Here is a 12,341-nt window from a genome sequence, read left to right as displayed (position 1 = left end):
AAAGATGAAAAACACCGCCTGCATCACGCAGTCTGTCATCATCTTGACGGGCACTGACGGTCACATATATCTCACATCGAGTGTTACTGTTGTGGCGCAATCTGCCTCTGACTTCTTACCATAGACTCAACGCTTCTTACCTAAGAGAGGGCATCGTTTGAGAGCTGACAACTGTGTATAAATGGTCCCAATCATGAGGCACAGCTGAAGCGACCGCAAACCAGGAAGACTTTCACTATGGTGCGTTTAGGGGCCCTGGAAGACACTAGATTCCAAATGGATAATAGATCCATACTCCCACGCCTTACGATAACTTTATTTTTTATTATTATTATCATTTTTTAAATCATGGATATATATTAAAAGATGTTCTTCTACACAGCGTCCAGTGTGTAATAAATGCACAGCGCCTTTCCCATGTTGTTTCAGCATACAGCCCTTAAATACGAACACAAACTCCGTAAATGATTTCTTTAAGCTGGTCCCGTAGCGTATTAATGCTATCTTTCCCCCTTCATATGGCCGTTTATAAACTTTACGTGACTGTTATTATTATTATTTGTACTAAAATGGGCTAAAACTTGCCTTGAAAACAAAATTCGGGGATTAGCAGTGTCATAATCCCTCTTTAGCTCTTCACCCACTTCCTGTTTGACATCAGTCAGTACTTTTTGAAGTTTCGATTCCCTCAATTTCATTTCACAAGCGGTTGTTTCGGGGAGTATTGCCTCTGGGGGTTTATATTTTTTCATAAAATGGTGCATTTTGAATCGATACGGACTCGTAGTAAAACTTTTTGTCTCTAAACTTTTTTTTTTGAATAAGCAGAACAGCGGACTGTGGCATCACCATCATGCCCGAGGTCTCGAAGCTCAGGAAGCCCGACGTGAAGCTGGTGCTCCTGGGGGACATGAACGTGGGAAAGACGTCTCTGCTCCACAGGTACACGGAGAGGAGGTTCAAAGACACGGTCAGCACTGTCGGCGGAGCGTTTTTCCTCAAGCAGTGGGGACCACACAATATTTCCATTTGGGACACCGCAGGTAATTTAGTTAACGTACACTCTAGTTTGCTCGTTGCGTTGACACCGTTTGCTGTTTGAATCAGGCCGTTGTTTACGTGCTGCGTGACCTCCACCTGGGGCAGACAGACATGTGACAGCCTCTGGGTCCAAAACTGTTTCCTCAAGTCCATGGTTTAGTCAGCTGCAGCTCAGCAGAGATCCAAAGGTTCGTCTGGTAGCCCATAGCTTAATGTCCCTTTGCGCTGTAGTAGTCCTCAGACATTTCACACAAAGCAACTACTATTTAATGACATTTTCCAAGTACCATCAAGACTTAAAGGGACTATAGGGAGCTTAAAAATGTTAAAATTATGTATTTTCCTCGACCTACATGCTCCAGTAATGTCCTAATGTGTAGAATGAGCTCAGACCTGTTCACCACAACTGCCTCTAAAATCCTGCACTGTCACTCAAAAAGTTGTTACTTCAGTCCGTCATGCACGAGCTTAATATAAAAGGTGCAGTTACACATATGGCCTGAGGTGGCAGTAGTGAGTATAAAATGGCGAACTTGCATCCAGCCCCTTTAACTGGATGCATTACTAAAGCATAAATAAAATAGAGATTGCAGTTTGAGAAACACTGCTTTGAGTATCACACCAGTGTTAATTTTGACAACATATTTTATTTTAGTTTTAGTCTTGGTCTTTTGACTAAAATGTAATTTAATCTTAGTCAAGATTTAGTCATTTAAAAAAAAAAAAATTTAGTCTAGTTTTAGTCGACTAAAATTGCATGTCAATTTAGTCGACTAAAATTAAGACTTATTTAGTCGACTTATATTTATAATATTCATTATAATCATGTTTAATTGTGGTCCTCGACTTCATGGAGCTGCTCGCACATGAATAAAGCACAGACCTGTTAATTTGACAGTAAATTTAAATGATATGAGGCTTTTTCAGTCAGTAGACGTTTGGATGATTTTAGTCTCTCCTTTTCATTTTTATTTAGTCTTATTTTAGTCGACTAAAATATCTGGACATTTTAGTCATAGTTTTAGTCTCGTGAGAAACTTTTAATTTAGTTTTAGTCCAATTTTAGTCGTCAAAAATATCACTTTGACTAAAATTAAGACTAAATATTTTATTCGACGAAATTAACACTGTATCACACAACAACCCATTGGTATTCAACCTCAACTTATCTGGGTGTTTGGTAGAATCTAGTTTGTCTCATAGACCAGTGTTTCCCACCCAGGGGTACGGGGACCCTTGGGGGTACTCAAGGACCTAGCAGGGGGTACTTGGAACTATTGGAGATTGAAAAAAGGGGAAAATGTAACATAATTTTTTTTATAGGAAAAGCTATATTTTTCAGTAAAATGTGTTGCTTTGGGAGAATTTTAGGTTTTTTTTCACTGCAACATCTTCTTCTTACAAATACACTTTTAAGTATTTACTTTCTAAATAAACTGTAACACCCTTGAGGTAGGGGTACACGGTTGACCACTGAAAGGCCAAAGGGGTACGAAAGACAAAAAACGTTGGGGAACCACCGTCATAGACTGTTTGTCTGCGTTAAGTGCAGAGGCGCGTAGTACTCAGTTACATTTGCTCAAGTACTTATGAAGTATGAATTAAGTATCTTTATTCTTTAAAGAAAAGTTACTTGTGCCACTGTGAGTACATTTGAAAGTTATTAAAGCTTAGATGTAGTTTGTGCCACATTTTCTTCAGAAATGTATATTTGAAATACATGATTTATGATATTTTCTTTGGAAATATTATAAAGGAAAGGATTTTGTTTCTCACAATATTTGTCAAAAGACAGACATTTAAGCTCAAACAGTTACTCAGTACTCACAGTAACATTTTCGCCCAAGTACTTTTTTACTTGTGCCTGAGTATTGATTTGGGTCACTATTTAAATTTTTTACTTGTAGCCTACTTGAGTAAAATTATTTCAAAGTAACGTTACTCTTATTTTGGCCACTCTACCCACCTCTGGTTAAGTATATCTATTATTATTTAAACATTTTTAATGGGACGTTACCACATATTTTGGGAGTAACCAATTCCATTGCTGTGACTGACAGTGAACTTGCCTTATCACAAGTGTTTCATAAGGTTATGAACTGACCTTGCCTCTACCAGTGACGTAGAAAACACTGACTAAACACAGGAAGTGTGGTAATGTTTTCTATATTTTTAAAATGATAAAAACACAGACCGCTCACACCTGGATGAGAAGCTATATCCAGAGGTATACGATGAGAGACAAATCCAAACTGAGGAATTATATTTTATTTTTAAAGAGCTATATTGCCTAACTTTGTGAGAATACACCCTGTTCCTCAAAATGGATCACATGGTCAAGCTGCTGTGACCGGAAGAAGTTTTAACCTTTTGCCTCATTTAGTGCTTCTTTCTTTTAAAAAAAATATAAGATAAGATAAGATAAACCTTTATTGATCTCACAAAGGAGAAATTCACTTGTTACAGTCGGCGTTCAAGAAGATCACTCAGAGTTAATAAAGTGCAGCTGATACAGAGATTATTGCACATGTTACTTTATATATATATATATATATATATATATATATATATATATATATAAATCATCATTTGTTTATCTCACAATTTTTTCTTGAATCTGGAAACCATTTTCACAATCTTTAGTTAAGAAGTTATGAATTATAATCGTTTTTTAATTGATTTATTAATTAATTAATTTAAAGTACAGAATCGTAACTTCATATGAATTCAAGCTGTCTTTCTCACACAATCAGAAAATATTCCATTACACACAACACACTCTTTCAAAATGCAACATATTTAATACATTTAAGCCTTTTTGTGTTTCAGATTGCAGATCTTAAACCTTCACCAAGCTACTCTTGATTCTGGTTTCATATAAAATGGTGATAGTAACTCAGGCTGATTGAGCGCTGGCCCCAGTGTCTAAGTTTGAGTAGACTGGAGTTGGAAAAGGCTTTATCATTATGCCCCTTTTCCAAAACTCACCCCCCCCTCTTCACAAATGCAAGGGATATGTAATGCATGCTTATTTGTAATCTCTCCGTCCAGGTCGAGAACAATTCCACGGGTTGGGGTCCATGTATTGTCGTGGAGCAGCCGCCATTATCCTAACTTACGACGTGACCAACTGGCAGAGCCTGGTGGAGCTAGAGGAGCGTTTCCTATCACTGACGGACACTGCTAACCATGATTGCATCTACGCTGTAGTAGGCAACAAGGCGGATTTGACTGACCACAAAGCCCAGTTACCACAGACTTTAGACCTGGACGACCAAACCAAATGTGAAGACTCACAGGTGCTGTCTGCTTGCCCCACGCCACCTGCCTCCCCTGCCTCCATCTCGGGCGTGCTCCTTCGCAAACAGGTCAGCCACGAGGACGCTGTGGCGCTCTATGGGCGAATACTGCGTTACAAGGGCATGGATGACAAGAGCTCCCTGCCTGCTGAGAAGATGTGCTTTGAAACCAGTGCCAAAACGGGGTACAATGTGGACAGTCTGTTTGAGACACTGTTTGACCTGGTGTTGCCTTCTATTCTTAGAAAGAGAAACGAGAACAAAGAGTCCCCAACGGTTGACTTGGAGGACTGTAGGGTCAAGCGGGGCAAAGCTTCTTGCTGCTAGGAGTACCTTTTAAACCAAAGATGTGAAATCAAAGCACTTCAGAAAACTGTGATAATTGTAATATTCTAGTGCCACAATTTTCTAATCCTGTGAAGAACAGATCCCATAACATTTCAGTAAGTATTGTTTGTTGTACAAAGGGGACCTACATATTGTTATGTCCTTTCACCTTAACCTCTGACCACTGCAATAGCACTTTAACGAAGTGGCCATGCTGAAATTTCTAATCAAAGTCAATCACTGCATTTCTGAATGTTCATTCTTAGGCACTATTGAGAGGCATTGTGACTGTATTTGCATTTTACACAACTTTTTTTTTTTTTTACTGCTATAAACAGGCTTAGTGTAAAACAAATTTAGCCTCTTTTTTGTCTGATAAGTGCCATAATAAAGATTTTTATTCTGAATGTTCATGTTTGCAGACTAATAAATGACCAACGTATGACAAACATAATTTATTTTTGATCACATTTAACAATGACATGGGATCTGATTATGTGTGACTTAATAGTAATTTACCTGATACATAGTGCTTATATTTCCACCATTAGAAACAATACTTTAATGTCAAGTGCATCTGAAGTACAGTATGGAGCGTGTTGAAATGGAAGGGTGGTGGTCAAGTTTGCTCAACAGAGAAATAATAACTAATCAGTGCATTCTGTGAACATACTTGAATCTAAAAATATTGTTGAATACATTTTAAAGGACAAAAGCAGAGTTAGTGGCATAGCCCAGATCATATAACAAGTAGATTTACATAGGCATCTTTGGTCTGGCTGTATTGTTGAATTGTGAGAATGAATAGTTGAGGTAATAAGTTAAAAAGCACCAATCAACAACGCAAACAAGGCTGTCTGAATAAAAAATGTATCACTGTATTTACATCACGGCTTTCTGCGGTCTGTAATTTATTGATGACTATACCCCAAACCTTGGGGACATTTTCACAAGTTCTTCATGCACACCTGGCAGCGGCTGATGCGGGACAAAAGCTGACCTGCCTTTAGTGTCTCTGCTGCTGGTTCACTGTGGAAGGACTGGTCTATGGATGTTAACCAGAAACTGTTCTTGTTTGCAAAGTAGTGACAGGTTCCTTTGGCGCCATTGCACTCAATGAATGGCGTGGTTCTGAAGTCCTCCAGACAAGAACCAGGAGACGACAATGACTGTCCTCCACCTTCATTTCCCGCAGCAGTGTGCTATACACAGAATGAAAAAACAAAAGATTATTTTGAAGTAAAACTTTACTATGTCCCTTATGTAGCTCCAGGACTAACCATGAGAAAAGAGTATCCAATCCATAAGCTGCGCCATCCGTTCGGACACTGAGGGATTGTGATGTCCTGGCTGTGAACAGCTATAGCCACAGAAGGTGCCTCACAGATTGAACAACGGCTAATGTATTGTTTGATGTCTCCCTCCTCTACTGGCATCATGGGTAGAGGGGCAGTTGTCGATAACCAGTAGGACTTGTCATTTCTGCTGGCATAGTAACATATGTCTCCAGGATTACAATATAAGAAAGGCATTGTGCTAAACTTCGGTAGACAAGAGCCAGCCAAGCCTAAAGAAACAAGAAAATATTTAAAATTAGTAGTATTGTGAGTGACACCATTTTTAGATGATCATTTACCAAGATCCTGGTTGTGTGCCTTTTCCTGGCCCTCAAAGTACAGCAAACTATATCCATCCCAGAGTTTGGTCATACCCAAAGGACACATGGGCGTGTGATCTGTCTGGCTATGTTTCACTAGGAGGTAGCCCACACTAACACTGCGACCCGGCATGCCAGGCACACCAGGCACACCTGGTCTGCCACGATTACCTGATGGAGAAGAGGACATATAAACTCACTTCATGATGAGTTTCGATCTTGCTGCTATTACACAGCTGAAGACATTAACTCACCTTCCATTCCTTGTAAACCAGGATATCCCACCTGACCAACCTCTCCTCGGAAACCAGGTGTTCCTGGACGGCCATTGATACCAGGCATCCCCTTTACTCCAGCTGGCCCAAGGAAACCTACACAATGACGGCACGCAGTATTAAGATTTTGGGGCAAAACTTAGGGGGTCAATACATACCATGTGTTCACTTATGTACAAAATGATTAGCACATGCAAAATTGGATTAAGAGCAGAGTCATTTACACATTTTTACTCTCATTCAGCATTCTCTCATTCACATGTCAGATTTGAGGCCCTAATACAGCAACTGTAACACATGCAATTTAAAATTGTAAATTAGGCACAGCATGCCCACAAATAGCTACATGCAATTTTCTAGCTTGCATTGACTATGTAGCACCTGTCCTGATAAATGACCCCCTTAATCAACACTGTTTTTTTGACAGTAGCAGACCTGGGTCTCCAGGGGAACCTTGTTGACCGGGATCTCCCGTGACTCCCTTCGGTCCCGGGTCACCCTGGGGTCCTTGTGAACCTTTTTCACCTGGAACTTTGATTGGCAGCGGAGTTGTCCCTTTATCGCCTTGGGGCCCAGGGAGACCTGTAGCATATCAATAAATGTCATATCTATTTCAAGCATGTTCCTTAGATAAACTCATCAATAAACATCGCTTACCTGGGATTCCTGAGCTTCCTTTTAGCCCGACTGGTCCTCGTTCACCTTTAAAACCTACTGTACCAGGAAGTCCCATCAGGCCCTGTTCTCCTCCAACTCCTGCATCAGAAAAAAACCAAAATGTGAAATTGAGCATAGAGCCATGACTGCTGATTCAATACAGTTGTTCATGTTGGCCATTTGTGACCTTATGTTGGTATGAATATTATGCTGCACCACAAAGGGCACTGGTTTGGGCGTGTTGGGTGGAGCCTTGTACAAAACAGTTTTATTGACCGTGTGAAAACAACATTGATTGTGGAATCTTCCTCATTATTAAAACACCCATAACTACACTTGTAAGTTGGGGCATTGATTCAGTTCACTTTCATCCTAGACACATGAGTCAAGCTTAAGCCATGCCCTGACAGCTAAAGTGGCAACCTGTGGATTTAAACTGCCACTACAATATTCTACTGTCTCCATTCAGAAAGTCTACAGTAAAACCATTATTTTGTCGTACGGACCTTTTTTCCCAGAAATGCCATTGGGACCTCTGTACCCAGGTGACCCTTGGTCTCCTTTGAACCCTTTGAATCCTCTGACTCCGGGAAATCCATTTGGTCCTGACACTCCCTTCTCCCCTGGAACTGCGTTGGCACCAGGAAGACCTTTTGTACCAGGGAACCCTACAGATAGATTTAAAACAACACTTGTTATATGTGTTGCCTACTGTCCAGGTACAGTCAGTGTCTGTTCTTAGATCCACTCACCTTCATAGCCTTTATGTCCCCTGGAGCCAATGTCTCCAAGTTGTCCTTTTCTGTCTGCTGTGCCCTCTGGTCCCACAGGGCCTCTAAATCCGGGTGGACCTGGCGGGCCTTGGTCACCTAAAGATGCCCAAAAGAAAAGAAAATTTTTCTGAGCTGCACCACACACTATTAAGCTATTAAGCACACTATTAAACTCACCAACAGGACCCGGGAAGCCCTGCAAGCCGTCTTTTCCCGGAAGGCCTTTCTCAGTGTTGGGCTCCCCACTTTGTCCTTTTTGGCCTTTCATTCCTGTTTCCCCATCTGGTCCATAAATATCAAACCCTGGGAAAAAGGACAGAATATGCCTGAAAGCTGCTACCATAACAAGGAAATACAAAAATGTAATATGAGCGTGACTCAAGCATAGCACTATGACATTTCTCTAAATACCTGGAGTTCCAGGCAGACCCTTTTGTCCTTTCAGACCATCCAATCCATACAGCCCCTTCAGGCCAGGGAAACCTTTGTACATATACAGAAATGAATGTTAAAAATAGTGTAGTAATTCATCAGGGGGTGAAAGAGATACCTTGAAACAAATGTTGTACTATATATGTTATAACAAACTAACAAACACAAAGGTCTATAATGCCGGTTCCTAACGCTAAGCCCTATGTCAGTTCACACTCTTATCTCTTCAATTATCCAGCTTGCCAAACTCATTTTTATCCTAACCAGAAGAAATTATTGCAACCATGGTACTCGACTATTCCCACTTGGCTAAACACATAGAAATGAGAGTCCCTACCATTGTTTCCTATGTGACCGGGAAAGCCAGGGAGTCCATCTTTGCCAGGACTTCCTGAAAGACCTTTCAGTCCTTGTTTACCGGGGGTTCCTTTCTGTCCATCTGAGCCTGAAGAGTTCATCTGTTAAAAGCCATTTGTATCCAAAACACAGCAATGTAGTTTTCCCATTCATGAGATATACCTGGAACCCCTGCATCTCCTCCTTCTCCTTTAAATCCACGTCTTCCATGAATGCCATCAAGTCCAGGGGTGCCCCTGTCTCCTGTATTCCCAAATAATCCCTTTTCACCTGCAACAAAGAAGATTCAGAATAATTCACTGAACTATTCAGTGCTACATTGAAGTTGAGCCTACCTGGCTCTCCAGGCAAACCGAACTCTCCTCTCAGTCCTGGAGAACCTGGAAGATCTACACGAGCTCCAGCTTGTCCTGCAGCAGAGGGTGAAAGATGCCAATGAAATGAATCTGTAGTCTTCATGAGTCGTTTAATTTTGGAATCTACCTTTGACCCCTTTCCTTCCTTTTTCTCCTGGTGCACCATACGCTCCTGAACTTCCTTTAATGCCCTGAAGACAATTTTACAAAAACAATTTTCATATTACATACTTTAAAGTAGGACTGGGACGATACACGTTTGTGATGTAGTAAGTATCGTAAATATGAGTAATATGTTAACCTTAAAACATGTAAAAACAAAACAGTAATGTGTTCAAAGTTTATAAAACAAATGCCATTTAAGACATTTATTGAAGTGTTAAAGGAATAGGCCACCGTTTTTACATACTGAGATATGCTCTTACCTCACTTTAGACGTGTTAATATATCCCCGTCTGGTCTTTGTCCGTGCGCTCTGTCACGCAAACGGAGCACATACGCAGCCTCTCCCACATGTCACATAGCTCCAAAAAAGCTCACGATAGAAGCTACCAAGCTCTTCCACGTGTTCCCTATTTAAATAAAGTTACGTGAAGTGTTTTCATGCGAAGTATATTTACACAGAAATGTAACGTGTCGATTTTATAAGCAGATAAAAAGGGGGACTATATTGTGAGGCGTAATGATACGAGGAGTAAAACGTCCGCGCAGTAACTCCTAAAGGTTATTGACGGAAGTGAGCGGGGGAAGTCTTTAGCATGAAAACACTTCACGTAACTTTATTTAAATAGGGAACACGTGGAAGAGCTTGGTAGCTTCTATCGTGAGCTTTTTTGGAGCTATGTGACATGTGGGAGAGGCTGCGTATGTGCTCCGTTTGCCTGGCAGAGCGCACGGACAAAGACCAGACGGGGATATATTAACACGTCTAAAGTGAGGTAAGAGCATATCTCAGTATGTAAAAACGGTGGCCTATTCCTTTAAGATCGAAAAGTGCGTTTATGCAAAATGTAACAAAGTGCTGTTGCTACAAAAAAAATCAATGAGAAAAATGCCTTCAAACACAGTTATTGAAAGTATCAATACTTGGTATTGCAGCAAACAGATCAGATCAGATACAATATTTTGTCCCAGCCCTAGACACATTGTTAGTAGTTTAATTTAAAAAAGGCCGGTGCGGTGAGTCTAATATAATCATTGAATCACCTTATCCCCAGTCATTCCTTCAAAACCAGTAATCCCTCTGTTTCCGGGAGCACCAGGCATTCCTTTAATTCCTGGAAGACCCTGAGCCCCTGGGTTTCCTTCATGTCCTTTCTCGTAGCTCGGGCCTCCTGGTAAACCGTGATGCCCCTCAATCCCTGGGATACCTGGCAGTCCTTTGGAACCTGCACCAAAAACAGGCTCAAATACAATGAATAAGAATGAATCAACTGGACTGGACTTACTACATACCTCTTGGCCCAGTAAAACCATGACTTCCCACACCACCCTGGTCCCCTTTAACACCTTTCATGTCATCAGTCAAAGTATGGGGGATAACAGGCTTCATGCCAGGGGGACCATCAAGACCTCTAGCCCCTAGAGACATAGATATGAGTCTTCCATGAAAACAGTTGATAGATACAATGTAAAGTGACTATGAATCTCTGAGCCTTGCCTTTGTGCCCCTTGTAGCCTATCAATCCTTTAGGGCCACTTTGTCCGGGCAACCCACCGTCTCCTTTGACCCCAATGAAGCCCTTTCCACCAAGATCACCGCTCCGCCCTTCAAATCCAGACAGTCCAGGAGAGCCCTTGTACCCTACAGCAGTAACTTAGAAAGTGAATGAACAAATACACAAAACAATGAATCAGTGTGACCTAACGGTACAAACCTTTAATTCCCGGGAGGCCTGGCTGACCTTGAGCACCAGCAAATCCTGCTTCACCAGACGGACCCTCCTGACCAGTGAAGCCCACCTCACCAAAGTTTCCTGGGATCCCTTTTAGCCCCACTGGTCCTGGGGCACCAGGATCACCCTCTGTACCCCTCTCTCCAGTGAAGCCTGACACCAGGCAAGTAAATTATAAAATGAAAAATCCATTTGAATGAGTTGTCATTTAATGTTCAAACCTGGCAGTCCTATGGTTCCACGTGGACCAGGGGCGCCTGCATTGCCATCATCGCCAGGATAGCCAAACTTTCCTGCTGGCCCAGGTCTGCCCTGTTCACCCTCTAGTCCAGAAGGACCTGTCTCTCCCTTGAAACCAATCATCCCTGGCATACCAATCATTCCTGACAGCAAAGAGAGATCAGATAGAACCTTCCAAATCCTCTCACACCTCAGAAGAAGAAATAAATGCTTGTGAAAGAATCTGACCTGTATATCCGGGCCCTCCCTCCTCTCCCGTGAGCCCTTTTTCTCCAATTGGGCCAGGGAAACCCGGGTCACCAGGGGGACCGGGTTTTGCCCCGAGGATTTCACCATGAGTACCCTTTTCCCCCTGGGATCCATGCCGTCCTGGAGTCCCAGCCACCCCTGGGTTTCCCACAGTGCCTTTGACTCCAGAATGGCCGTGCTCACCCCGAGGCCCTGGGAAACCTAGGAGAAGTTGGACACGAGTGACATCAGGAGGCCCAGCAAAGCCTGCAGCTGATCTAAGTCTTATCACTTACCTGGCGGTCCAGGAAGGCCACCTCTGCCTTGTTCTCCCTGCTCTCCCTTTTCTCCCAAAGTTCCAAATAAACCCGAAGGGCCTTTTTGACCCTGGATTCCTAGATAATAAAACAAATAAAATAAATGGGAGACATATACAGTAAATGTTTAATGACTAGATGATGTAATCAGAAGTGTTACCGTGGGAACCAGGTACTCCGTGAGGTCCAGGAAGTCCAGGCAGACCAGGGGGTCCAGGGATGGTTTCACAGGGGCCTGTGTGAGCAAACTTCAGTCAGAACTTCACACTGGTAAATTTAAGGGTATTGTGTGACACATTCAAGTGATTTTGCATTGTCAGTGCCCAGCGTGGAAGTGATTTTTTTTTTCCAAATTCAAGGCAATTATTTTAGCTTATTTCACAAAAAATAATACACACTATACATATACATAAGCACTATCAGTCATGCAAACAAGTAAAGCCTTTAAGAGTTATCAAGAGAGGTGAAAACGTTATTGTACCAGCTA

At 41.8% G+C, this 12,341-nt stretch overlaps 2 protein-coding genes across 2 annotated transcripts in view; one reads left to right on the top strand and one right to left on the bottom strand.

The window, feature by feature from the left end:
- The first annotated feature begins 672 nt into the window (after positions 1 to 672).
- On the top strand, positions 673 to 5,061 carry rab20 (RAB20, member RAS oncogene family). Its single transcript, XM_079562437.1, has 2 exons — positions 673 to 1,043; positions 4,093 to 5,061. The coding sequence occupies exons 1-2, from the start codon at positions 854 to 856 to the stop codon at positions 4,665 to 4,667; spliced, it is 765 nt and encodes a 254-aa protein (XP_079418563.1). The 5' UTR covers positions 673 to 853; the 3' UTR covers positions 4,668 to 5,061.
- A 115-nt stretch (positions 5,062 to 5,176) lies between these two features.
- col4a2 (collagen, type IV, alpha 2) overlaps positions 5,177 to 12,341 on the bottom strand; it is a gene marked incomplete at its 5' end in the record, with an annotated part of 43,811 nt that continues 36,646 nt past the window's right edge. The window contains 22 exons of the mRNA XM_079562646.1: positions 5,177 to 5,869; positions 5,948 to 6,234; positions 6,304 to 6,495; positions 6,579 to 6,695; positions 7,035 to 7,181; positions 7,257 to 7,355; positions 7,763 to 7,924; positions 8,009 to 8,125; positions 8,207 to 8,332; positions 8,441 to 8,512; positions 8,799 to 8,906; positions 8,981 to 9,088; positions 9,154 to 9,228; positions 9,302 to 9,365; positions 10,381 to 10,562; positions 10,630 to 10,755; positions 10,835 to 10,978; positions 11,052 to 11,222; positions 11,291 to 11,452; positions 11,538 to 11,759; positions 11,834 to 11,932; positions 12,015 to 12,089. Of these exons, the coding sequence (XP_079418772.1) occupies positions 5,615 to 5,869; positions 5,948 to 6,234; positions 6,304 to 6,495; positions 6,579 to 6,695; positions 7,035 to 7,181; positions 7,257 to 7,355; positions 7,763 to 7,924; positions 8,009 to 8,125; positions 8,207 to 8,332; positions 8,441 to 8,512; positions 8,799 to 8,906; positions 8,981 to 9,088; positions 9,154 to 9,228; positions 9,302 to 9,365; positions 10,381 to 10,562; positions 10,630 to 10,755; positions 10,835 to 10,978; positions 11,052 to 11,222; positions 11,291 to 11,452; positions 11,538 to 11,759; positions 11,834 to 11,932; positions 12,015 to 12,089 (3,110 nt within the window). The remainder of the gene's footprint in view (positions 5,870 to 5,947; positions 6,235 to 6,303; positions 6,496 to 6,578; positions 6,696 to 7,034; positions 7,182 to 7,256; positions 7,356 to 7,762; positions 7,925 to 8,008; positions 8,126 to 8,206; positions 8,333 to 8,440; positions 8,513 to 8,798; positions 8,907 to 8,980; positions 9,089 to 9,153; positions 9,229 to 9,301; positions 9,366 to 10,380; positions 10,563 to 10,629; positions 10,756 to 10,834; positions 10,979 to 11,051; positions 11,223 to 11,290; positions 11,453 to 11,537; positions 11,760 to 11,833; positions 11,933 to 12,014; positions 12,090 to 12,341) is intronic.

Source organism: Gobius niger (genome assembly GCF_951799975.1).
Source record: "Gobius niger genome assembly, chromosome: 9".
NCBI classification, from domain to species: Eukaryota; Metazoa; Chordata; class Actinopteri; order Gobiiformes; family Gobiidae; genus Gobius; species Gobius niger.
Note: the sequence above shows the minus strand (reverse complement) of the source record. Positions and strands in the feature narration are given on the sequence as shown.

Bases quoted from the DNA above. Each gene is read 5' to 3' on its own strand.
- rab20 (XM_079562437.1), top strand. From the start codon at position 854: ATGCCCGAGGTCTCGAAGCTCAGGAAGCCCGACGTGAAGCTGGTGCTC. The intron at 1,044-4,092 runs GTAATTTAGTTA...CTCTCCGTCCAG, and splicing joins TTCCATTTGGGACACCGCAG to GTCGAGAACAATTCCACGGG.